The following is a 27,863-nucleotide window of genomic DNA, read 5'->3' as shown; positions in this document are numbered from 1 at the left end:
AGCTTAGTATAATTTCATTTTTAATTAAAAAATAATAAAAAATAAGTAAATATTCAAATTTTAAAAAAAAAACAGATTTTTTAAGGTTTTGCAAGTAACGATGTTAAGGTTGCAAAAGACTCAATGAACAACTTGGCAAATACTTGACAAATGTGATATGTTAAAGTGGTTAAAGACCCAACTTTCCTAGGGAGGGTTGGCCTTATATAAAAGCTCACCTTGATGGTATCGAGTGTTCAAATAGGGTTGATCAGTGCGTCAAATCTCCTTTCCTGGCTAACTTGCCATATATTCTTACATATTGTTGTGGATATATTTATCTTTGTTCAACTTATAAATCATTTGAGCCGCTCTTCTTTGTGTTGGTGGCTCGTTCCATTCTCTCACCAAAACAACAAAGAATCTCAAATTTAGAACATATTAGCTCATTGATCCATTTAGATCCAAGTTCAATTTTGATTCTATAGGGTTGAAGTGGTGAAAGAACCCAAAACTAAATCAATTGATATTTTCCTACATCTTTATATAGTAAGTATCGGAATTTTGAAAAATAATAATACCGTTTAGTCTTTTTTTCTCCCTTCTTCATTTGGGCAAATCACCGTCTAATCTAATCTAATCCTTTGATTAGCTTATATTATTTGCGGAGAAGTTATTGAAGCTCAAGACGACCGTCTCCGAAGTCCAAATTCGTAAGTCAAGTTCAATTTCCAGGCGGGTAATCCCGGCAGGCTTGTTTAAACTTCGAAGAAGTCCCGGGAATTCGAAGGACATTAAGAGCCAGAGGCCTCGAAGACGCAAGTGATTGTCAAATCCCGATTCTGCATCTGGGTGTTTCTTCCTTCTTATTAATTCTATTTTCTCCTATCTGTTACTGGTGTTCAGAATCAGCCGTCGCTGTATCTGTTTCTTACTCGACTGTGAATCGTTGCCTGTGGAACTCGGAGAAGTTCCTCAGCTTTCTCACGGCGTGTTTGTCGAAATGGCACTGGATGTAGATGCAGAACAGGACTATGCATCCAAGAAGAAGAAAACCCCCAGTGCAGATGATAAGAGGTTCGTTTTTTTATCCTTCTCCCTCTCCCTCTCTGTGCCCGATAAATTTTTGTGCGGAGATGATAGATATGCTACTAGTTTAGTTCGAATTTCATTAGATTAGCTTAGGAACACTGGAGTTTAGTTCTTCTAATTGGGTTATGCTTCCCCCTCCTTCTTTTTTTCTGATAAGTAGAAGAGAGAAAATTGTGGCTGGGAGTCTCAAGAAAGCTCTAATGAGGCCTGGAGGTGGCACTGCAAAGCCTGCTGATGGTGATCAGGTACAATGTTTAATCCTCCGCTACTGGATTACCAGTTGCGTCTTATAGTTTTACTAACGCCTAAGAAAGAACGAATTTTTCAAATTCTGTCTTAGATTTTGAGTTAACATCGTGCCATAAGTAGTGTAGATGCATAATGGCCAACATACTTAAGTAGATTTGGAAGGCCATCTACTAAGATGTTGGCACTAAGATTGTGCAGCTTTACCATCAGACCTTAGTTGACAACCCAAGGAACAAGCTTGTTGTTGTTACCTGGGGTTTAGATATCTTGTAGTTGTTGTTTTCCACTCTGGGATGTTTATAGATATTATTTGTTGACCCAAAAAAAAGCGCGAAGTAAAAGTCAAATCTTGAAGAAGCTTCAACCAAATAATTGAATGCCGTTTTGTGGTCATTGTAGTTAGTTACTCAGAATCTTAAATTTTGATTATTCAGGTTTGAAGTAATTACTGGGTTTATCTGCTGATCTTTATTATTTTATTAAAAGCTTTCAAGTTTCGAGCATAGTAATAACATCCAATCTTGATTTTTCAAACAATACATAATCTCCAAATGAGATTATAATACTTATCTCTTATGTACCAACCAATTGAAGGAATGTCTACCGAGTTCACTTGATCAGTATTCAGCAACACTGCCACCTGATTCAGAGTTTGCAACATTAATACAACTTTCTTTTTTTGGGTTGAACATTGATATGAATTCAGTCATGCCAACTGTTCACTCCCCTTAAGGTTGTAGAGATCCCGAGATGCAAATGGATTAACTTGCAAATCAATCCCTGGTATAATACAATCCCAAATGCAAGGTTATCAAGTATTGATGCATTCACTCACTAAACCTCTAAAGGACACCTGGACCTGTGCTCAATTGGATATTCAATGAAGAGAGAAATCCCCAAAACAGAATAGAAAAGATAGGAGATGTATTGTCTCCAAGTATTTGAGAATTGGGCTAAACTGTTCACTGAAAAAATAATAATTCAAAAAAAAAAGAAAAAAAGAAAAGAAAAGAAGGGGGGTTGTGTGAGGGGGGGATGGGTGTGTTGCAAAACCTCCTCTCTGTATATAATAAAGAAGGAGACACTACCAAGGATTTTCTTCAAAAGATAATAACCAAACAACCATGTATTATGGATATCGTGTTTGTTGACCATCGAAATTTGCTTTCCAATACTCATGCCTATCAGTCATTCAGATGCCTGCTAGGATAAGAGACAACCCTCTAACAAAGCTTTATAAAATAAAATCAGTATTTAGACATTCATTTTAAAATCATTTAAAATTCCAACACAGACTGAAAGATTGACCTTGTAGTATACTAGTATTATTTTCCTGCATTTCTAGATGTGTGTGTCTATGGGTACAGAAGCAAGGCATTGGGATAGTGTCCACATGCCTTGGAAGGCCAAACCAGTTGACTAGGTCAGGCTGGTCAGCCCACTTGCAAGTTTGTAACTGATATCAATAACATACTAGAAAAGAACCAATAGACATTTTTATCAACTAGCTGGTCGAATCCTTTGCATTCAGTGTATACGGGACTAAAGTGGATATTACATGATATGCCTTGGATTTTGTAGGTCATATTTCATTGCACAATACGGACGCTCGATGGAGTTATCGTTGAGTCAACAAGATCACAGTATGGAGGTAACTTGGGATATGTTATAATATGGAATTCTTGGTCCATTTATATGCATATATTTGAAAATTTTGTTGGGCGTGGTTATCAGCCGATATTCTATCAGGTTACTCTACTTGTTTGGTTTACAGAGAAGCACTACTTTTTGCTTCATCTTGAATTTTAAATGAAGTATGCATACTAATTAAAGTGAGAAAGCTGAGAATATTTCGTGGGTTTTCCTTGGATACTTTGGAGGTTCTTGTGTCTATGTAAATGCCATTTGGAGCTTTAGATAGATCAACTTGGAATTTTCTTCTCCATTGGCAGGCATTCCTAGTGTGGCTAAGGTATACTTCTGACTGTAATTTTTCATTCCATTAGTCTTGCTGACCATCTCAATCACTGATTGGTGGACGAGTGGAAGCAGTCTTATATCTAGATAATGACAATAGAACTCAATAGGCTTGTATGACTCCTCCCCCTCTCTTTTTTCTTTTAATGAAGGGACAATTATATGGGTTTGTACTTTTGATAGGAACTCGCTAAGATGTTCTGGTTTTAACTACTTATGACACCTAGTCTTGAACTCACCCAAGGATCATGACAAGGCTATTTTGCTGTAGCATGCCATTGCCCAAGAGATTGCTCAGTTCAGACTATGGTTTGCCTAGCTGCTTTAATTGACTAATTGGCCGAAAGGCCTTAAAAATGAGTGCCGATTCTTGGCAGCCTTGCAGCATCCAGTATGGAGGAAACCTCATTTATGCTATGAATTGTGTTCAAAGGGAGCAAATCTCTCTTTAACAGGCATCCTCTTGTGTTTCTAGTGATGACTATTGAATTGATAATCTATCTGTCACAAAGTTGTTAGTTAAACAGATTGGATTTGACCATTTTGACCACATCAAGGGCTAAAGGCCTTCATTGTATGAGGGAAAATTTTGAAGCTGTCATCTATAGACTATAGCTGCTTGAGTGTGTTCTGTTGTTTTTCTACTATATTACAATTTGTGAAGTAGTCCTGTAGATAGGAGATTAATTAGGAAGCAATTCTTCCAGGATCTCAAATTAATAGGCTGGTTCAAATGGGCCTAGGTGGGATTCATAGTTAAAATCAGGGTAGGTTAGGGTTTCATATGTTGGTTATGCTAGTTTGACATTAGGGAATCTATTAGTGATTTTCTTGATGTTGGATAATTGGTTGATGCAATGGGAGATTACTCTTGGGAATGCTTCATGATATGGATGGAATTTTTATGGTTCAGTCTAACAGTCAAGTCTAGGATGAAACTGGGAATGTGAATAATGCTAGGAGATATTTGGGATTAGTTAGGCACTTGGATTGGGTGATTTGAGGTTTCAGAGAGATTATTTGGTCTGGACAGTTTGTTGTATTCACTTCTTGATTTGGGTTCCCATGGGCGAGTGGTTGGGTTTGATTTGGAGATGATAGCAGGAGTTGTGGGGTTGTTGTTGGCTGGTTTGGTATTAGGTATGGTTGGTTTGAATGATTAGGAGGACTGGGTATTGGTGGGATGCGCCAAGTTAGTGCAGTAAAGATTTCCTGGGCAGCAGCTCAGTTTGTTAGGGTTGTGAATAAGGTTGTTCCTGAACCTAACTTGAACCAATCTTCAAACTAATTGAAGGAGAGCTTTCACTTGTACTTCTTGGGCTTCCTATCATCAAGGATATACACACCAATTCCACCAGGCTACATCACTCTCTAAACTTAATCTTCAATGAAGAACACAGACAGCAGCAGCTTCGTCTTGCGAAGCATTTGATTAATCAAATTCATCTTCAACGTGTGTTCGTATTAGTTTCTTATATAGAAACTCAAAATAGACTTCAGTAATGAAAAAGAAAGGCCTAATTCACTCTTTAACCCATTAGATAACTTAACTGACTAGGAAACTAGAATTGGCTGGAGCCCCACTAAATAGTTAAAATGAAGACCAACTGAAAAGGAGTGTTCCCCAATCTTAAAAGACAATATCCTGAACTAAGTTAAAAACCCAGTTATATTTAAATCACCAGAAACATGAAATTAAAATAAGGTTAGCTGCTAATGCTAACCTTATTTTTCTGACAACTTAACTGACAACTTATGACACCTAGTCTTGAACTCACCCATTAGATAACTTAACTGACAACTTATGACACCTAGTCTTGAACTCACCCAAGGATCATGACAAGGCTATTTTTCTGTAGCATGCCATTGCCCAAGAGATTGCTAAGTTCAGAGTCTTCAGACTATGGTTTGCCTAGCTGCTTTAATTGACTAATTGGCCAAAAGGCCTTAAAAATGAGTGCCGATTCTTGGCAGCCTTGCAGCATCCAGTATGGAGGAAACCTCATTTATGCTATGAACTGTGTTCAAAGGGAGCAAATCTCTCTTTGACAGGCATCCTCTTGTGTTTCTAGTGATGACTATTGAATTGATAATCTATCTGTCACAAAATTGTTAGTTAAACAGATTGGATTTGACCATTTTGACCACATCAAGGGCTAAAGGCCTTCATTGTATGAGGGAAAATTTTGAAGCTGTCATCTATAGACTATAGCTGCTTGAGTGTGTTCTGTTGTTTTTCTACTATATTACAATTTGTGAAGTAGTCCTGTTGATAGGAGATTAATTAGGAAACAATTCTTCCAGGATCTCAAATTAATAGGCTGGTTCAAATAGGCCAAGGTGGGATTCATAGTTAAAATCAGGGTAGGTTAGGGTTTCATATGTTGGTTATGCTAGTTTGACATTAGGGAATCTATTAGTGATTTTCTTGATGTTGGATAATTGGTTGATGCAATGGGAGATTGCTCTTGGGAATGCTTCGTGAGATGTATGGAATTTTTATGGTTCAGTCTAACAGTCAAGTCTAGGATGAAACTGGGAATCTAAGAATAATGCTAGGAGATATTTGGGATTAGTTAGGCACTTGGATTGGGTGATTTGAGGTTTCAGAGAAGATTATTTGGTCTGGAACAGTTTGTTGTATTCACTTCTTGATTTGGGTTCCCATGTGCAGAGATGGTTGGGTATTGATTTGGAGATGATAGCAGGAGATTGTGGGGTTGTTGTTGGCTAGTAGTTTGGAATATTAGGTATGGTTGGTTTGAATGATTAGGAGGAAACTGGGTATTGGTGGGATGCGCCAAAGTTAGTGCAGTATAGATTTCCTGGACAGCAGCTCAGTTGTTAGAGGATTGTGAATAAAGGTTGACTCCTGAACCTAAACTTGAAACCAATCTTCAAACTAATTGAAGGAGAGCTTTCACTTGTACTTCTTGGGCTTCCTATCATCAAGGATATACACACCAATTCCACCAAGGCTACATCACTCTCTAAACTTAATCTTCAATGAAGATCACAGGCAGCAGCAGCTTCGTCTTGCGAAGCATTTGATTAATCAAATTCATCTTCAACGTGTGTTCCTATTAGTTTATTATATAGAAACTCAAAATAGACTCCAGTAATGAAAAAGATAGGCCTAATTCACTCTTTAACCCATTAGATAACTTAACTGACCAGGAAACTAGAATTGGCTGGAGCCCCACTAAATAGTTAAAATGAAGACCAACTGAAAAGGAGTGTTCCCCAATCTTAAAAGACAATATCCTGAACTAAGTTAAAAACCCAGTTATATTTAAATCACCAGAAACATGAAAATAAAATAAGGTTAGCTGCTAATCCTATATGCAATCTAATTACCTCTACTATGTGCCCTTAAAAGTGGCCTAATACATCGAGAACTCTTCGGATGAGAGAGTTGGAGTTTCCATTTACTTTGTCATAATTTTGTGAATCGGTTGGTAATTGGATTTTGAGGTGTTCTATTTGATTATTTCTCTTTTGAGCTCTTATAAATTAAGATGGACATGTGTGTGCTATTGATGATGAGTCTGCATCATGTTGGCTTTGGAGTTTCCATTTATTTTGTCATAATTTTGTGAATCAGTTGGTAATTGGATTTTGAGGTGTTCTATTTGATTATTTCTTTTCTGAGCTCTTATAAATTAAGATGGACATGTGTGTTGCTATTGATCATGATATTGACTACAGATCTTGATCTTGATGAACCTGATGTTAATCTCAATATGTGAGGTGTGTTTCCTAGAACATTTGTTTTGTCCTCTTTGGTGAATAATATAACATTTTACTGAGGGAAGAATAAGACTGCTACTGCTTGTGACAACAAAAGATCCCTGCTGAAATGGGAGCCATACGTATTGAACAGTATATTGGCTGGTTTTGATGGACCCAGAAACTAAAATGCCAATGAAATGTTCTCCAAGGGAAGACAGGCCAAACATATGTGATTATGATCCTAAGGCTGAAGGATTGGCAATTGAAGAGTTTGCTGAGTTACAACCAACTCTTATTTGTCCCAGTGGACATGTATGATTTCAGAACTTGGTCTTCCCTTCTCTCTCTCTCTCTCTCTCTTATTCTGTTCTTCTTTTGGTGAAAATTGCAGAACTTGGTCTTTCACAACAAAAGACATGGCCTTTCAATAGTCCTATGGGGTCCTGAGAATAATGGCTGCAGAATTTTGCCTGATAACAAATCTCAAGCCTTTGATTTAGCAAATCCAAGGGGCAATATTCATCCCCAAAAAAAATAAAAATCCAAGGGGCTATAGACTATAGAGTGTCTTTCACACCTCTGACCAAACTGAATTTTTGCTATTTCCAGATGTCAATGATGTCATCAATGCCCCCAAAGCAGACAAAGATGAGAGGGGGTGGCATGCGTCTGATGCTCCATGTTCTCCCACGGGCAGTCAAAAAATTCAGTTTGATGGCTCTTTAGGAGGGGATTATACCTGTTCAAGCTGTCATGGAGAATGAAGCTGGCGGGTTGCCCTCTAATGTGGTCTGCACTGGATGGCAATTAATTTGCTCTAACCATCACCAAGTCATCTCACTGTCCAGAAAATTCTTCCTGAACATGAATCTTATTGTTGACTATGAATGTAGCGTGAACTTTCCAGTTCTACTTTGTTATGGCTGTTGAATCATTTGTTCGATTTGTCCAAATATGTAATCTTGCATCTTATTTGGACACTAAGAAACCTACATTACGTGTCATTATGGATTTATAAGCTTAAAATAGAATTTGAAACTTCTCTGCTGTCCCTGTCTCAAATGCTGATAGGGATTTAGGGCTTAGACTTCCTACAACTGCCAATTGCAATACAAACCTAAGTCAGCTTGTGTGGATCATTCCAAACTCAGCCACAAAATTGCTGGTAGACCTAATTCAACCATGTGCTGACTGTTGAGGAGGGTCAGTGGATCAACTTGGTACTGGTCCATGCTGAGACTGAGTCAATTAAGCCAATAAGGCCAATTGATCCTGATCTTGATCCCTAAACCTATATGAGAGCTAGATGGAAAACTCATTGGGTTGAAATAGACGTTTGTGCACCAATTACTGTGAATGTGGTGACTGCAATTTTGTTTTCCTTTCCAACACATCCAAGTGATATTTTTTGTGTCTTTTATCCATTTGAAGAATTCTGAGGATACTGTACATTTTCGTATCCTATGTGACAGGAAACGGGAATCCAACGCGGCTTGTCTTGGGGAAAAGCAAGATTATTCTGGGGTTGTTAGAAGGAATTCCCACCATGCTGAAGGGAGAAGTAGCAATGGTATTGTCCTTATGTTCACCTTAACTAGAGTTTTTGTACTGAGAACTGTTTAACTGTTGCATTGTTTTTACACTGCAAATACCTGTTGTGCAATGTCTACACTAGGCTGTAGAAAAGAAGTCCACTTTCTGTTCTGTGTTTTCTCCTTTATGCAATTTTTTTTGTATCTTGGTCACAGGTCCTATGTCATTTTTCTCTTAATCGTGGCTTTACATAGATTGATCTTTCTGGTGAACATTTTTAGGATTGGGATAGTGATCTTAAGTGTACCTCAAATTGGCTCAAGCATATCCCAATACAATACATGGTGTTTAGGGTGTGAATTCATGGCCTGGCTTGCCTGGTCCACCTGAACCTGCCTGCTCTAACTAATGGAATATGTGTCTATGCCAATCAATGTACTGGCAATTATCAGGTTTGGTTTTTCTCCCCTAAATGACTTGATTCAGTTGTTGGCTCTAGATATAATGAGCTGGCATGGTTCAGAATATTAAAACCCAGTTCAGAACTTGAAAAATATGATTGTTTGAATTTGATTGAAATTTTGTATGGTACACTTGTTGATTCCTGTGGCCAAATCGCCATATTTTGGTCGAAACCTCAGGGAACCCTAGTTATATCAAAATATATTTTAACCTTTAGATTGTGAAAACACACCCAAAATGGTTATTTGTTTTGGATCATAAGAAAGCAACTCTACAATGTGCCTTGAATTTCCAACTTCCAACAAAATGCAATTCCAGCAATGTTTCATCCTGAACAAAATGCAATTCCTTGTGACCTCAATCATTAACAAGTGCTGTGGAAATTAATATTTGATTCTGTTCATGTTCATCAAGTCGAGTTCTGGCCAAGTACAGGCGGCCTTTCAATACTCTAAGGATGTTCATGGAGCTAGTGAGATTATAATAAATCATGTTGTAAATCCTTTGCTGCATGCTGTAATAGACAAGTACAAGTTTAAACTCCCCCTCCCATTTTTATTTTGTTGCTTGATTTGGTTCTTTGGTATGAAATTGGAGTTGATATACTTCAGTTCCTCTTACATCCCAAGTACAATTGTAGTTGACTGACCAATATCATGATCCTTTTCCTTAATTTGGGGTGTCATAGCTTCTTGTTTCATTTTGATAAGGTACTAGTGAAGATGTTGACCTGCTAGATGGTAGATACATTAATTGTCTTCGATCCTGACTTTCCATTTATCGCTGTTTAGTTATCTGTACTGAGGTTTCCATGCTTATACAGATGGAACAGATCAATCAGAAAATCTCTTTCTATGGTTATCTCTGTCAAAACAAATTATACTTGGTCCTTTTGCCACCTTTAACATTTAGTGGAGGGGGCTCGTTTTCATGCAAGAGGGTCCTAGCGTTTTTGGGGTGGGGGTGGGGGGTTCTGCCTCCATGTGAGAGAAAGGGGTCACAATGAACTGCTTTGCTTTGCTTCCCCCCCCAACCCCCCACCAAATTTTTTTTCATTTCTTCCTTTTACGTGCTCAGTTGGCTGATGACAAACATTTAAATAATAAGAAAAACATACTTCATTATACTAGGTCTCAAAACCTTTTTCTTTTTGCAGTGGAGGACTTGACTGAAACAGAAAAAACTATATGCATCCTACCCAAATTTAAAATGTCTGCTTACACAACTGTTCCAATAAAATAAAAATAAAACCCCAACCATCTATCAGACTAAAATATTTGGACCCAGTTCTTTATCAGGGTTTGCAAATGCCTTCGAGTGGTCCAAGGCCGTGCTGCATCAATTTACTTTTAGACCATGCAAAAAAAATGATAATATTAATGAAAACTACTTTTGCTACAACTTAATGGCTACTCTTCAACTACATATCCACTTGGTACTTAAAAGTGTGCTTAAGCAGCTTCTTGCCACATCTGAGGTGGAAAATTTTGGACAACCATTCATAGAGTTGAAGATACTTTAAATATATACTTCATAGAGTTCTTGTAATTTGATGAGAGTTCTTTCTTTTTTCAGTTCAAGATGAAACCTGAAATGCACTATGGTGAAATTGATTGTCCGGTTGCAGTTCCAGAGAGCTTTCCGAAGCACGATGAACTTCATTTTGAGATCGAATTGATAGAATTCTCCAAAGTGAAGGCAAGCAACGTCTGTCTATTTGTCTATCTATAAGTCAAGAAATTTATTTATCTGTCTGTGATTGACCAATATGAAGCTGCAACATTTCAGTCTGAAAGAAAGAGTAGGTCAGGAATCTGAAATGTTCAAAATATAAAACATGTTTTATGGCAAGATCATCTGGCTTGGGTCCAGGGGCCTAACTTGAGGCAACTGGTCACTTTGGACTCCAATAGGTACCTTGTTGCTTGGGCTTCTATTGCTAGCCATTGATTGGAACTGCTCTTGGCCCAGCCTCATTTGAAAGCTTTGGCTTTAATTAAGCTAGGACGGAAAGGCGTGGAGCACGGAGCATGTTGCAGTTCTAAAAATCCTCCCATATGTTCAAGACTGCAATAATATGCTTAATTGAAGAAAAAAAGGTTAAACTGCATTCCAGCCTGCTCTTTTTTCTGTTAAGCTTGAGATATATGTTTGCATAAGGGGTGGGCTTGGGTACAATGTTTGGTGGAACACAGTTGTAGCTTGAGTCAAGGTATTGTAACAGCCTTTCAGCAAAAATTGCTGGGATAAGGCTGCATTGGAAAATTGCTCCCCCTGGCCCCCCCCCCCCCAAAAAAAAAAAAAAAAAAAAAAAAAAAAACCATTGTGCGGAAGCCTTTGGCACCGAGTTCGGCCCAATATATGTTTGCATACCCATTTGTTAAGTTGATCTTAATATTTTATCAGTTGGATAGGTAAGTAAATTCTATTTCAAATAAAGGATGATGCTTCCTGTCAGCTCCATCTACTTCACCCTATGGGAGTCCTTTTTGCTTCCTTGCTTCCACTCCTGAGTGTAATGCACTGGCTTCCTCTCATGTTTATATAGCTGATGATTGTTTTCCTGATCTTCTACAATGTAGTTCATGTTACAATGGTTACTTAGGGCTTTTCCTTTTTTAATGCCAGAAAACACAATGTTTAATTGTTTATCATTGCATGTTTTTAGTTTACAACTGTTATTCATGCCCATGTGTGGTCTTTGATACAAGAATCTTGGAATTGGATGAGTATTCTCTGTGTATACATTATGTATAATCAGTTAGCTGTGATTTGCTTCTGGTGTAAAGATTAACTACTAGTGCCCATACAATTGTCTTTATTCGTTTATTTTTTGTGATTTTTTCCCCTTTTTTTTTTCAGGTCATCACGGATGATTTGGGAGTTCTGAAGCAGGTACTGCAAGATAATTTTTCATAAATTCCTTCATTTCTCGAAGCACCTGTAGGAAATCTTCAGTAGTTGAATAGAGAAGGTTTTCTTTAAGAGAGAAAGAATGCCTGGTTGAGATGATATGAAATATGTATGACCTCCTTGCTACCACTGACTGGAGCCACAGAAGGGAACAAGGAAACCACATTTCAAGCTGAAACATTACTAATTCATTTGGAAATCCAAACTGAACACCCGTGAGATTTCATTAAAATTGATGACCATTAAAAGTTCAAATAAAGAACCCCCGTGCCTGATGTGACCCACCATCAAAGACCCAGCTGAACCTTTTCTTCTTTAAGACCCCAGCTTACAGCCAGAAGCAGCTTTCCTCCTGATGCAGGAGCATCTGACAGGAGTATAAGGATGAAGTTGTCTTTTCTACGCAATTGTTAATTTCAATCGAACAATTCAAGGAGAGAATCTTTCGAGTTCGGAAGTGTTGTTTTTTCAAGTTATGGGCTAGAAATAAGCAATACAGTGCTTAAATTTTTTGAAAGAATCCAGTCATCGAGGGGTCATTTATTAATGAGTTGCAGATTACACGGTTCAAAGAAATTAAAATGTGGAACGTTTTGTTCAGATAATTGAAGGCACAACAGACAAAAAAAATCCAGTTCATGAAATCTGAAGCTTTGAGCAAGTTAATAAAGCTCTATAGGGTCAGAATAGAGAGCGATAATCAACCCTTTCACGGGAGATGTTACAACCACAATATAGAGTTAAGAGTTACTCCAAAACAAATTAAAAAAAAAAAAGAATAAAAGAAAAAGAAAATTAGAGAGCTACAAGAAATACCACATAGAATGCGCATAAGAAATTTACAACTTTAATTGGAATAAAGGAGGAGACATTGTCTTAATAAGAACAAAATGCAAAACCAAGGAAGATTCGGAAGGGAAAAAACAAAAAAGGAAATGAGAAGAAGGGGGATTCAATGATAAATGAATCATGTTCATTCTCATTGAAGTATAGGAACAACAACAATAATCTAAAAGTTATACTATGTAGTATGTACCAAATTTTGCCAAACAAAGAAGAGTCAAAATTATATATAATCAGGAGTAGTGGTGAAAAGTGGATTTGAGAGGAGGTGGAGCTACATGAAGGTATGTGACAGATAGAGAAAGGAGTGAGACATGAGATTAAGAGAGGGGTTCGGACATGATAATAACAGAAGTGGGACAGGTTTTTTTTTTTTTGGTGGGTGGGGTGGGGGGGGGGTGTTGGTGTGAGATATGGCACTAAGATACACGGAGGGTTTGGTCAGAGGAATATGAGAGAGTGAGAACGCAGAAAGATCAAGTAATATTAACTTTTTTATTGGAGAAAAGAGAAGAAATAGTCGAGATCTAATGCTAAGAGAATCAATCTAAATATATAAACATTGGACATAGTCTAATTTATTACAGACCCTTCTTTGGTATCCTTTGGTATTCAAGCTTTTTTTTTTTTTTTTTCACTATCCTATTTCTAGAATATGTAGAGTTCCTAAGTAGGTCCATTATTCATAGACTTCTATATTGTCCTGCATCAGTTTGGATTTTGGAGTCATAGTGAAAACTAGAAGATAAATGATCCATTACATTTGAAGAGCACAACGTGAGGTGGACAAAAACTAATTTATGTAAAAGAACTAGGTAACAAGCAAAATCAGAGAAACTTTAAGAAGTATGATCTCATGGTTAGCTGGTCAATGGCACAATTTATTTGTAATTACTTATTGTGGCTCTGTAATATTTCTTTCTTAGTAACTAGGAGCAGTTAATTATTCTTCCATTCCTATTGGTAGGTTTTAAATGAAGGGCAAGGGTGGGAATCGCCTAGGGAACCTTACGAAGTAAAAGCTAGGTATGTTCTTGATCTCTCTCTCTCTCTGTCTGTTTCTCACATGTCTAAACTCTTTACTCTGTATAACATGTTTGAACTTATACAGATTGAACCATTTACAGGTATGTATGTGTTGAAAACATGGACTGAGGTTTCCTAATTATAATAGGATTATGTTTCCTAATAAGTCTACAGTTTTATTTCTATTTGTTTTATATTTCCTTTTCCTACTTAGTATAGGGCTTAACTAGGTTGTAACTATAAATACCCTATTGGGGTCTTGTGAATAATATACTTTTAGAGGAGCAATTCCTCACATTACAACAATATGTAATTGAAATCAATTGACCAAAGAGAAAAAGGACAAATCAAGGCCCATATATACCATTTATTCTTCTTTCTCATTGCCTTTTTATTTGTGTCCATGCCTTGCAAACACTGTTTACCTTGTTACATATTTTTAGGTTTCACGATAATTTGTACTGCGAATTTCCAGGATTTCTGCAAAAACGGGTGATGGAAAAATGATTGTATCACACAGCGAGGGAGAACCTGTTTTCTTTACTTTTGGAAAAATGGAGGTTGGTAAACTTATCATATAGTTTTTTCATTTCATTTGACATTTTGTGAAATTGCTTTAGTTTATCAAATGACTTAACTATGACTTTTCAAGCTTTATTTGATCCTGCTGACTTCTGTTGGTTGGTCAACTACTCTAAGATGAAATTCTAGAATTGTTTTTTTCATATAAGTGGGTAGTGTTCTTGGTTTTGCTTCTTGGGCTTTTGCAATTGAACCGAGACAGTAGTACTGTGGTTCACTTTGTAAAGTTGTAAACTATTACAGAAAATTCCCCATATTTGTTGATTACTACATTTATACTTGTTTATTTGCTCAATATGATGTTTGTTATTGCTTGTATTTGGTTTAGGTACCAAGAGGGCTTGAGATGGGAATTGGAACAATGGCACGGGAAGAGAAGGCGATTATATTTGTCACTAAACATTACTTGACTAAGTCCCCCCTTTTGCCAGAGGTAGAAGGCTTTGATGAAGTTCAATTTGAAGTGGAGTTAGTCCACTTTATTCAGGTATTCCTAGTTTGCCCATGTTTTCATTGGTAGCCTTTGTGCATCTGTACATTATGTTTCTAATTGTATTGAATTGTTAACAAGAATCAAATTTTAGATTTTGTAATAATTTTTATACTATTTAAATTGATTTTTTTGGGCTGAAGTTTATACTTCTATACAAAATGACAGAAATCCTTCTTTCTTTGATATTTGGAAACTTCTGCTAACATATACATAGAGATGGAAAAGGGCATCAGGAAAGCATCATCCAAAATGGTTTTGCAATGTTAAATCCTACTTTGGTGAACTATCAGGATTCATGAATAGAAAAACTCCCATATCCACACACCCACACACTACAAAAAGAGAAAAATAAAAACAAACCCACCTCACTCCATAATCCATATACATATAAACACCATCCTGCAAGTTTAGAATAATTAAAAGCATCTTGTTCAACATCGAATTCAAAACATTCTGTCAAAGCAGCAAGTATAAATACTGGAGATATCACTAAAAACTGTCAATTATGGTAAGATAATGAGTAGACATGTTCATTTTCCATATTAATCAGTTCTCTCCATTAATATTATACGCATATTAAGTATTTTTATTGATAAAATTATACTAATGCATTATTTTGGTAAAAAAGAAAAATGCTATTACTTTATTTAATCATTATCAATACTTCAAATAATAAAAAATATATAATATTTTTCATAGAAAAACTAACCCAAACATTTTGGCTGTGCATGCTATAATAGATAATCAGAATATACAAACTTGATATATACAACCTAATGTCTGGTTTGATGTGTACTTGTATCTTGGAAAACTTGAGAAAAGTAAGTTGTTCATCAGTTCAGATGAAGTGGTTTATGATTGAAGACACCCCATTTATATAAAATGTCTGTAATGTCTTATTTTTCTGACCATAATGTTGTAAATTTCAGTTGAAACATCTTGATTTTCTGTCCTCTATGGACATGGAACTGATTTCAGGACCTAAAAATTGAATATTCAGCTCGAAATATGAGATTTTGAGGAAATGAAACCATGTATTATGCTGGTTACTGGATGGATTTCCTTAGCTTCTCAGATCTTTTTAACTGATACAGGAAGTAAAAGTTGAATACGTGCACCATCATTCCGTTATCTACTACCGACTTACTGATATAGGCTTCTTATTAAACAATTTTAGAATTAATTTGGTTCCTAAAATATAATCTGTAATTTGAGATATGTTCTAAGATTCAGGTTGCATATTGACAGGTGCGAGACATGCTTGGTGATGGTCGGCTTATAAAACGTCGAATTCGTGATGGAAGAGGTTGTCCACTTTAAGTTTAGAATTACGATATAATGAATTTACTGACAATGCCTCGTGTAGTTTCTATTTTCCTTTGTAGATCCTATAATACTTTTCAAGTGTATAATCTTCAATTCAGTTTTGTGGAACAGTGTATGCTAATATGAATGCTACAAAAGTAGTATTTATATTGTAATATGTCCTTCGTTATAGGTCTACCACATTGCTATTTTCATGTCTTTTCATTGCTGTCAGACAACATGAAACTCACCTAGGACAGCCATCGGGGTCAGGCTATAGGCATCATATTTTCCAACCATCATGATTGTTAAATATTTTATAGCCTTGCAGCTTTGCTAGAGTAAGAGTTAAGAAATGAAGGTTTTAGTAATGAGAAAAACCTTGGGGACTTATGTCTGAAGGTTTGTGGCTAAGTGGTTATCTGCTATCCCTTTTGATGTTTTTGGACTATATCGGTAGTAAAGGAATTGGAGGGTCTTTCCTGGTAAATCAAGTTATTGGCCTGATTATGGACCAAAGTGACTGCTCTATCTTGGGATCTCTCTTCTAGTCTTAAAAACTTGGTGTGGGATTAAAAATAAAATCATGGATATTGGTAGTTAAAAGATTTGGACAGGCCTTCTTGGCCATTGTTGGCCGGTAGATGAACTTGCCTTCTCAACACAAATGGACCTGAAATTGACATGACTTTGGAAGGAAGTCCAAAAGGTTTGGACTGGCCTTCTTGCTCATTGTTGGTGATACAAACCTGAGAGGGTAAGCATGTGAAGATTGACAAGGAAAATAGGGTAGAATTAGAAATAAATAGCCAGATTGTCCCCATTTTGGGCCTGCCCCAGCCCGAATCACCCTTTCTCCTTTGCCTTCTTTTGGGTCAGGCCTATCCATCTGTTCCCCCCCCCCCCCTCCTCCCATGATTCCATCCCCCTCCCTCCCTTCAGCCCATTCTTGGAATATCTAGCTTCCTAAAGTTATTGGCTAGCCCCATCTTATCAGACCTCCTGTTAATGGGGTCCAAGTGGACAACATTGCTTGCTTCTTGAAGGTTGTGGGTGGGTCCCCAATCCATGGGGTCCATAGAGACTTAGATTCCCCTCGTACAACTGTCAAGGATAACTTCAATTGCGGGCAGGTTGATTCCCACAATTTCGAAATTGAAGGCTCCCTCGGCGCTAACCCCCCTCTTCGTCGCATGACTTGGAGCACGATAGTTGTAGGAGAAGTAATTGTTCTACTAAAGGTTGCCACTGCATTGACAAGGACTTCATTGTTGACTTCAAGTCCTTTAGAAAGAAGAAAAAGAAGAATAGAAGGAAAAGATAGCCTTGGTCCATCCAAGTTGCCTTCTAGTGCTTAGTTTCTTTCTTTTGCTTTTTTGTTATAGGCTCTTGCCTGCGCCTCTCTCTTGTATTCTTTCCCCTCCCAACCCCTTTCTTTCCTTTAGTTAATGAATTCTTTATTCACTCCCCCAAAAAAAATGTAGCTAGATTGTAGGATGGATGAAGTGTAGAGATGCGTTCAGGGTCTTGTATGATCAACGTACTCTTTTAAAGCTTAAAGGAAAATCCTTTAGGAACACCATTCGACCAATTATGATGTATGGTGCAAAGTGTTGGGCTGTTAAAAAGAATCATATAGATAAACTCATTATAGTAGAAATGGGGGATGCTAAGATAGATGAGTGGCAAAACTAGGAAGAATAAGATAAGGAATAATCATATTAGAGTTGGTCTGGAAGTATCTTTGATAAGTGATAATCTACGAGAAAGTCGTTTGAGGTAGCACAACCACATTCAATAGAGGCCTGTAAATGTCCCTGTACGGAGAAGTGATATAATCCATATTAAAGGAACAAGAAGAGCTAGGGGTAGACCTAAGAGAACCTTAAGAGAAGTGCTAAGAAAGGATATGCATAGCTTAGGCCTTGTATCTAGCATGTCTTCAAATAGACCTGATCGGAAGGCATGAAGCCATGTAGCCAATCCCATTTAGTTGGGACAAGGCTTCTTGTTGTTGTTTGTATTGTAGAGCTGGAGGCCCTCCTGGGCCCTGCTGTAGGAGTCTCTCCTAAACATACTTAATGTTCTCACAATTACTCTTACAAGAGAAGTCCTCCTCTTCAGAATTTCTGGATTGACTAAATCACCTCCACGAATTTGTAATTATAAGGGAGGAAGAGGAGGGGCTGCCTCTTGGGTACATGCACTTAATTGAATGGAATGTAGAAATTCCCACACTAGATGGGATTTTCAACACCTAGAAAACAAAACCCAATGCATAATAAATAAAACCTAGATTTGGAAACTAAAATCATGAAGCTGAGAATTTTTCCTGAGCCTTAGGAACTTCAAACAAGAATAATTAAAGAAAATATTTAGACTGAAAGTTCACCTAGTTAAATTCAACTAAATATAAGCACTTGATGCTTCCTAGGAATTTTAGACACATAAGAACAAAATTCTAGTCTTTTGGGGCCTTGACTGTCCCAAGGAGTCCATAATTGAAGTGGGCAGGCAGAAATGAATTCAATCCGGGTTTGGACTGATCTTGAACTTGGACAGGAGTACAGGACCTTCTTTCAAAATTATTTCTCTGTAGAATACTGGTCAGGGCTCTTTGATGTCCCAGCTGCTGAATAAGAAGGATGCTCTGGATTGGTTGGCCCTGTGGATCTGGATTGACATGGTTTTTGGAGCTTTCTCAGTTTGTGATTGAGTGTGTAAGGCCACATTTGGTTGGAATGCAATCTTGGAAGATGGACCTTCAATGCTAATTCTTTTCACAACATTTGCACTTCTCTTGTCTCTTTTGATGTCAAAAACAGAATTCTGGCTGTGCCCCTCACATGTGTTGACTGCCCAGAAATTGGTTTCTTGTTTGTTGCCAGAGTCTCTGTCATCCTTTCTAGTTTAGGAATGCCTTCATACTTTGTTTCTCATTAGGCCTTATGCATTGCACATTCTTTTCACTTCAGCTCCCCTCTATCCTCTTGTTTCTTCTTCTTGAACCCATCTGATGTATTTCTGCTTGATAGGTAGATCTCTGAAATATGCTAAATAACATTTGGAACAAAACATACCATTGAGGTATGTGAAGTATTAAAATGGAAAGCATGATTCATGAAAAAAGTGATTACAATTTTGACTTAGGTTCAAATGAACAGTAAAAAAACAAAGGCCAGATTTTGAATCTCATCACTGCCAACATTTTCTCCTTTGTTAGAACATGAAAATTCATTCTCCTTTTTTCTTGTCTAATAAATCCCCTTTATTCCTGTATGTTCTGCAGAACAAAGCATATGTGAATCTCTTACGTGGTTAACCCATATATTGTTGCTCAAACTTGCATGAGATTTCTGAATTATTCAGTTTTCTGCTTGTAGTCTGTGATATATACAGTAGCTCTTTTGTTGTACTTCTGAGATCGTTGAATTTAATGTGTTGTGCTTTTTTGATTCTTTAAAATAATCAGGTGAGTTTCCAATGGATTGCCCCCTTCAGGACAGTCTTCTACATGTCCATTATAAGGGCATGCTTATGAATGAACAAAGGAGTGTGTTCTATGATACTAGAGTTGATAACAATGGTCAACCTTTGGAGTTCAGCTCAGGAGAAGGACGTGTGAGTTCTTACTTTCTTTTCTCCCTTTGTCTTTGGAGTATTTATGCTAGTTTTATTTCACTATTTTCAACTTTGTTGGTTTGGGACATTGGACTGAAAAGGCTATTATTTCTTTAGGAGAAACTTATTAGTTCTCACTGTTCATGAATATGTCCGAGAATTATATCAAGGGGAGAAATGCCTTCTGGTTCACTCTTGAAAACCGAAACCCTTTTAGGCCTGTTGCATGGATGTTGTGTCTTTAATAAGAAGACTGCAGCCACCTAGAATCAAATGTTGGACACATGCTAAATCGACTTGAATTACTGTTCATTTATATGGGGGTCATTGTCGTTCATTGTAGTTAGGAATGTTGATGAGCTGAGCAAGCTCAACATTAAGAGTGGACCTCAACCCTTCCAAGCAGCTTACATTTTAGCTCAAGCATAAACAAGAGCTACTGGAATGTAGCCTGTTGAAGAGGGGAAATGTGTAATGGCATCAAAAGCTCATTATCATGACAACCACATCATTCTCTTTTCTTTGAAAGGATTTATCCTCGATTTTGTGGTTTGAAACCGCAGCCAGAGCGATGATTCAATTGTTGTCCATGTTCTTTACTGTGAGTCTACTTTGTGATTTTGCATTGACCATGTACACTTGCTTGCCATAAGAACTGATGCTCTGGTATCCAGTTAATGTAGCTCAAAAACAAGAAAAAAGGAAAATGATAATAAGATAGAAAATGAAGAAAGTTACATGATAACAAGATTCACAGATGACCAGTTAATTCAATGGTCCGAAGGGAGCAATTAACAATGGGTCATTGGGAAAGAAATTGGGCAAGTACAAAAACCCGAGTTAGTTTTTTCTTTTCCTTATTTTAAAATCTTGATTATAAATTTCTTAACATTTATTATTCTTAGCTTATTTTTTGTCAGTTTTAATATTCTCTGTATATTAAATTACAAATTTTTTAAGTGTCACTCACTGTGTGCTAGGTTCCTGAGGGCTTTGAAATGAGTGTTCGTCTGATGCTCCCAGGAGAGATGGCTCTTGTCACATGCCCCCCAGATTATGCATATGACAAGTTTACCAGGTTATTGTTCCTAATCTAATTTTATATTTTGTCTTTCAAGTTCGAATTGACACTGAATGATAGATTCACTTGTAACAATATATCCCTTTTTCCCTTTTATGAGAAGGCCTGCAGGTGTTCCTGAGGGGGCTCATGTTCAGTGGGAAATTGAACTTCTTGACTTTGAAATGCCAAAGGTAATCAAACAATTGGATCCTTTCTTTGATGTAAATTATATTAGCTAAACTACTCATGTATCATTGCTATCTGTCTTACAGGATTGGACTGGTTTAAACTTTGAAAGTATAATGGATGAAGCTGAAAGGATAAAAAACACGGTATTAAGTTTGTTTGTATACTAATTTGGTTGTTTTCAATGGTGTATTTCACAGTTATTAGTTCAACATGCATTTCTTATTTCTTAACCATCTTCTACTTGACTCTTGAATCTCCAGTTTTCTACATAACAGCATTTCCCCACTCTCCTTGGCAATACAGGTTGCGGTTGAGACCCCTTCCCTTTTGCTCTCATCTTTTTTTTATCATGTGAAGTTTGATGACAACTCCTCTAATGTATCATATTGATAAATACTACAACAAGAACAATCCTTGTCCCAACTAAATGGGGCCGGCTACATGGACTCTTGCCTTCCAGTCAGCTCTTTTTGAGGCCATACTAGATACAAGGCCTAAGCTACAAATATCCACTTACCACTTCTCTTAAAGTTATCTTAGGTCTGACCTTAGTTTTTCTAATTCCTTCAATCTGAATTAAATCATTTTTTTTTGTATAGGGGCGTTTATAGGCCTCCGTTGGATGTAGCCGTGCCACATCAAACGACTTTCTCATAGCTTATCATTTATCGGAGTTACTCCTAGACTAACTCTAATATTATTATTCCTTATCTTGTCCTTCCTACTCATCTATCTTAGCATCCTCATTTCTACTACATTGAGTTTATCTATATGATGCTTCTCAATAGCCCAACCCTCTGCACCATACGTCATAGCTGGTATTATATTTGGATAATATCAGAATGAGTTTATTTCTGATTATACATAAATTTATATAGTGTTAAGTTTCTAGAGGCGACACTAGGGACAATCCTGTCCTAGTTTCGTGTTTGGTTTTCTTAGGTTATCCTTATTTTATTTTGCTTATGTCTTTTATTTCTGTGTTAACTAGTCAGGGGAAGAATTGGCATTGTAGTTGAATTTAAATTTATCTAAAAACATAACCTGTGGTTAGGAAATATAACCTAATTGGAGGCCGCCTTCTTTGGCTTGCGACAAACTTTCTTATTCTTTTCTTCTTCTCCCATTCCTTCTTTTTTCTCAGTCCTTAGGCTGGTTACGGGTCCTGAATTCTAACAATATAGTAAGTACAATTGCCTTTAACAAAAATATAAAACCAACCTAACATTTTTTTGGCTCATGTGGAGGCACACTAGCACCTGAGTCCATGTCATATATGAATGATCTCTCTCTCTTTCCCTTTCCCTCACCATGTGTTTCGCAGTGCCCTGGCTCCATCCTTTACTTTTTTTCTAAATATTAGATTCAGAATAGCATGTCTGTATTGCTAAACGTTTGATTTCCTAGTTCAAACAGCCATGATTGGAGGAAAGGATGAGAGCTGGGGTTTGGAGTTGCATCACTGGGCAAGAAGTAAGGATTGATTAACATTTGGAGTTTTGCAAGCAGAACCTTAACAGAAATTCTTTTATTCGTTTTCAGGGTAACACACTCTTCAAGGAAGGAAAGTATGAGCTCGCTAAAGCAAAGTATGAGAAGGCATGTATTACTCTGCTTCCCTTCCTCTGGTTGTTCTACTAATTGTTAATTTAGTCCTAGTTATCAAGGCACATCTTGGAGCCCAACGCATTGGAGGGGGGGCCTAGATGCAAGGCAACACAAGGTGTCGAAGGCACCTGGACACTTGAGTTGAGAGCTGTGGTTCTGAAAAGTTCTCATTTGTTTGAATGTTTCCTTTTCTTTTCTGATGTTTGAAGAGGAAGCTCTAGTGCTAATAATTAATGTACCATGGCTTACTGCTAGTTGGTGATTGCCTATCTTAATTGGATGAGGAATTGGTGTGGTGATCATGAGTTAATGGTGAACATATGGTCTCACTAATACTAGTCTACAGTTTCCTTTCTTGTATCAGGAGATTTTCTGGTTGTTTCTTATTACCCAATATAGAAAAATATAAATCATAAACAAAAGAAAAGAATAAAACATAAATAGGGCTAGAGTTGCTGTGCTTGGCTTCTTACTGAAAACTCTGTTTTGTATCAGGATCTTCCATTTTGTCGTTTTAAGCATTTCTTTTAACAGATTTTTTTTTTGGGGGTAAAATTTCTTGGTGCTTTCTATTACAATTTTATAAGAATTCTGCATTTAATATCCCATCTGACCTTGGATTGGAGAGGGGAGGGCTATCATCGATCATGTACAATAGGTTGCATGAGTTTAGTGATGAAACTTTGTCCAGGAGTCCAATCTGAAGAGACCATGCCTATATATATGTACATACATATACACATATATGATGAATATATCATTTCCTTGAAGGATTATATATATTACCTTCTAACTCCATTTTGCAACATAATAAGATATAATTTGACAGGTGCTTCGGGATTTCAATCATGTTCATCCACAAGATGATGAAGAAGGGAAAGTCTTCTTAAATTCAAGAGTAGGTATCCTTTGTAAGAGACTGGGCTTTGTTTGTGTGTTTGGTTGCCTAATTTTTTTAGAGCCATTTTGAATAAAATACTATTTCTTATTAATATCTTTCATTAGTTGCTTGGTTTGTACCATGTCTAGAATGAAGTATCACCTCTTATCTTGTTGATGATTGCAGAATTCATTACATCTAAATGTTGCTGCATGCTATCTGAAGATGGGAGACTGCCCAAAATCAATTGAGGCTTGTAACAAGGTTGATTCCCTGTCCTAGTACTCCTGCAATCTCATATGCTTCTATGAAAATTTTCCTGGTGTGTTGCAGTGCCTTTGCTTCTTTTTTGTTGTGTTATGAATGATAGAAGAAGAGATAGACTTTGGGAGAGACATCCTTATGTTGGAGCTCCCACTTCATTCAATATATACTTGTTAACTAAAGGGCATAATAGGACATTAAGAAAAATAAAAACTAAAAGCATCATGCATAAACTACCCTTAGCTGTCTCAGTATTTATGATACATTCACAGGGGGTGTTAGGAAAGAGCAAGTAGCATATATATCATGCATACTCTCCTACTGTTTTCCAAAATAAATTTTGCTCTTTAAAAAAAAAATCCACGTGAAGAGGTGTAGTGTACCCCCCTTAGGCTCATGTTCCCTTGTTATTATTAGAGTTTTTTATGCGTGGGTTCTCTTAGTAGAGCATAAACTAATGTTGGGCCCCTTTAATTCAATAAATTATGTCTAGGTCCAAAGCAATTAACACCGTCTCGCACCGTTAGGTTTTTTCAAAATTCAAACTTGAAAGGACCAAGATACCCCTCAGGATGTTAATGGTCAAAATAATCCCTACATAGCATATTTCATTCTTAGACGAACAATCCTAATAACCAACAAGAAACCTACAGGCAAATGGTGGGAAAAGAGGAATCGGTTCATGTAATTTACGGAGAGATGAGATGTTAACAGCTGGAAACCTACCAGTATGCATTCTGCTCCTGAAGCAATTGGACAAAATCCGTGCTACGTCTTCATTCTTCAAGGTGTAGTCAAGAAGGCTGTTGGGCTTGGCAGGTGGCATTGGCAGTTAAATTTTGTGATGAATTCTGTTTCTTGGATAATCGGTTTGTGTTCTCGATTGAATTTTGATAGTTAGGGTGCTAATTCTTTGGGGATTTTTTGAGTAACAGGATTTTTTTAATCATTTTTCAGCAATCTGGGTTATTGCATTTGTCTAGCTTGTCTTTGTTCTTTTATTATTCTTAAACTAATTCCGAATTGATGGTTGCTTCAATTTGCAAATTTCATTTCTTTCTAACCTTTCCCTTGTCGGATTAAAATTTAAATCTGGATGGCTTCTTCTACTATGGGTTTTGGGTTACTTGTTTGTTCCAGTATGTGGATCTGTTGACCCTACCAGCATGCTTTCTACTGTTTCTAGCTGTTAATGGCTTATCTATCCATCAGTTACAAGGATGGATTCCTCTCTTCCCACCATTTGCTAGTTGGTCTTTGTCACTGTCATCTTTGTTAGTACAGGGATGAAAATAGGACATGTAGGGGGACTATTATGCTCATTAACCAAATTGAGGGGTAATTTGGTCCTCCCAGGTGTAAAACTTGAAGAAAAAAAGAAAAAAAAGAAAAGATTAATGGTGAGAGACGATGTTAGCTGCTATGGGACCCAGACGTAATTTATTGTACTAAGGGGACCCAACATTAGTTTATGCTCTACTAAAAGGACCCACATTTAAAAATTTCTTATTATTATTAGGGACAACTTTCAATTCATGGCCTAACTAGATGAAATTATCTGGTTGTCCAATGAAATACTGCTATATTGTAGATGTAATTCCTGCCATCAGATAGAAAGAGCAATGTCTTGATTGGCCAGGTGTCAAATTCTGGGTTTGAATTCATTCAAATAGCCTCAGGTTTGTTCGTACACCCAATATTTTTAGCATTGCGTGTTAGTATGTAACCTCCATATCCTTCTTGTCATCTGGTTTTAAAAGCTATATTTGCCACTTGGCCATTGGGCTAAAACTTGCCTGCTGATAGAGGATCTTGTGGACAATATCCCAGATGGCAAATTTTGAGCCGACTCGATTAGATTTTGTGGTTTGGACCAAACCAGATATACTTCTTCTATTGTTCTTGATGAAGACAGGAGAGGACAGACCATTACAAAATCCAACCTCTCTCAATGAACTTCAGTTCAAGTGAAGCTGAGGGCAAGTGAGCCACTGTTTGGATAAAGAAATTTCTTCTTCAATTTGCCATACAAGATCCTTTTCAATTAACAAAGCCCAGTCCAATCTTCAATGAGATCAAAGTGCACGAGTGGAAATGCTCTTTCTACCAATCAGACCATAAACTCATAAAAGAACCAACCTCAGACCCACAGAAAAGTGTCTGATATATTCATCCTCCCTCTGATGGGCTTGGAACCAGAAAAAAAAGTCTGATATAACCAGATTTTAGCTTCACAACCCCATCTGGAGGTCTTTATGCCCAATTTAGCAGAATATACCACTCTATGATTGAAAAGAAAGCACATCAAGAGAAAATCCTGTGTCTGAAATATATTGTTGATGCTTGAGTGTTTCTCAATGTTAATCCATTGTTTGTTATCAAATTTTACCACCATTCATTTAGACCTTTTTGTATTGGTGGCTCCCTACATTTGCTTATGTAGATTTTTGTTTTGCTCCAAAATCATGTTTTATGAGCCCTTCGAATCATTCTTGGGACATTATCATGCCTTGCATTTTTCCCCCTCTTTTTTACTTCGTTTATTTTTGAAATTTTAGAGGTCCATGGTCTCTTCAAGATCATCTTCTCTCTCTCTCGCTATTTGTCCTTTTTTTGGGAGGGATAGGGGTTGTGGGTGGGTTTTCCGTTTCTCTCCTTTGTTTTTTTAAAAGGGAATGTTTGTATTTCAGCAAGAGTTACATGTGTGCATGCATTTGACATGTACTTAAGCATTAGCATGTTGAAACATAGGTAGAAAGTTGCCGAAATTGGGACTTTATGGAAGTATTTTTCTTGAGTTTGTTAATCTTCTCCTTACTGAACTATACAGGTATTAGATACAAATCCTGTACATGTCAAAGCTCTCTATCGACGTGGCATGGCACATATGACGGCTGGAGATTTCCAGGATGCTAGGGATGATTTTACCAAGGTATTGTTGCATCCGGTCATTCTTCATACTAAATGGTAGATCTCTTGATGCCTGCCATCTTTTACATGGAAGGTTTTACTTTGGTTTCAGATGATAAGCATCGACAAAACTTCAGAACCTGATGCAACAGCTGCTCTTCTTAAGCTAAGGCAGAAAGAGCAGGTAGGTAGGACGACACAAAAACTTTCATAAATTCTGGATTGCTCTGTAATTAGTGAGTACCTACATGTGCTACAGGAAGTTGATAGAAAGGAACGGAAACAATTTAAAGGATTATTTGACAAGAAGCCAGGGGAAATAGCGGATGTTACAAGCGATACTAAAGAGGATCAAAATCCAGAGGAGGAGAATCTTCTAGGTGGTGATCAAACTGATTCAGATGGAGACAATGGAGAGGAATCTGAAAATGCTGCAGGCCCTAAGCCTCGAATGGGTATGTTCTCCCGATATTGGCCAACCGGTAGAAGATTCTTCACGGCTCTTGGGCTAGAAAGGTGTACCATTTTGTGATGCTCCTGATACTTTTGGCATCAAATTTTCAAAAGTTCCAAAGATCGTTGCCTTCCTGAGTCAACTTGGCTGTGGGCCTGTGGCAGTTGCGAGCCGAGCCAAGGTGCTTGGACTGGTTTGAGTTGACTAGGCTAAAGCGGTTGCTAATATTGTCGTGCCAATGTTAATTTGGAGTTTTAAATTTTCTGGTGATTGCAGAAGCGTGAATCATAAGATTTCCTTCGTACTATGTTGTCAAGCAAGGCTTAAAAGTATTGATATCGAATATTATATGAATCAGTATTGAGTAGTACATTGTCGTGATTAATATATTTTGGTGCAATCTAATACGTTCTCTGTAAAAAAAATAAAATAGAGATGTAGTGGTTGTATTCAATACGGACTAGTAGCGGATTATATTGTGGGATATTTTTAACAGTACTGTTAAGGATGTAAGTTCTCACCATCTCTTATTGGTTGGCACAATTCAAAACGTGGGATTTGTGCATTGTAGTAGCTGGTGTCCAGAAGGTAGCCACAGCTTACCCCAGTGAAGTTCTCAATAAGCTTATGAAATAACTGATGGCCCAAACTCTCCGTTCTGAATCGTTGTGAAAGGTGCTTTTTTTTT

At 37.1% G+C, this 27,863-nt stretch overlaps 1 protein-coding gene across 2 annotated transcripts; it reads left to right on the top strand.

Moving 5' to 3' along the window:
• Nucleotides 1-396: 396 nt before the first annotated feature.
• On the top strand, nt 397-27,831 carry PAS1 (FKBP-type peptidyl-prolyl cis-trans isomerase family protein). Of its 2 annotated transcripts, XM_089166108.1 has the most exons (21): nt 397-528; nt 632-1,056; nt 1,232-1,316; nt 2,902-2,971; nt 8,502-8,599; nt 10,600-10,722; nt 11,887-11,919; nt 13,748-13,806; nt 14,282-14,366; nt 14,717-14,875; nt 16,130-16,187; nt 19,659-19,807; nt 20,788-20,885; nt 20,992-21,061; nt 21,143-21,202; nt 22,602-22,658; nt 23,497-23,565; nt 23,734-23,811; nt 26,642-26,743; nt 26,834-26,905; nt 26,981-27,831. In XM_089166108.1, exons 2-21 carry the CDS (start codon nt 983-985, stop codon nt 27,251-27,253), a joined length of 1,872 nt encoding a protein of 623 aa, XP_089022234.1. In that variant the 5' UTR covers nt 397-528; nt 632-982; the 3' UTR covers nt 27,254-27,831. The 2 variants fall into 2 exon arrangements, with proteins under 2 accessions (XP_089022234.1, XP_089022226.1); XM_089166100.1 differs by lacking the exon at nt 397-528 and having other exon boundaries at nt 578-1,056.
• The last annotated feature ends 32 nt before the right edge of the window (nt 27,832-27,863 follow it).

This window comes from Hakea prostrata, chromosome 1 (assembly GCF_041222555.1).
Source record: "Hakea prostrata isolate BN-2017 chromosome 1, UWA_Hpros_2, whole genome shotgun sequence".
Lineage (NCBI taxonomy): Eukaryota > Viridiplantae > Streptophyta > Magnoliopsida > Proteales > Proteaceae > Hakea > Hakea prostrata.
Note: the sequence above shows the minus strand (reverse complement) of the source record. Positions and strands in the feature narration are given on the sequence as shown.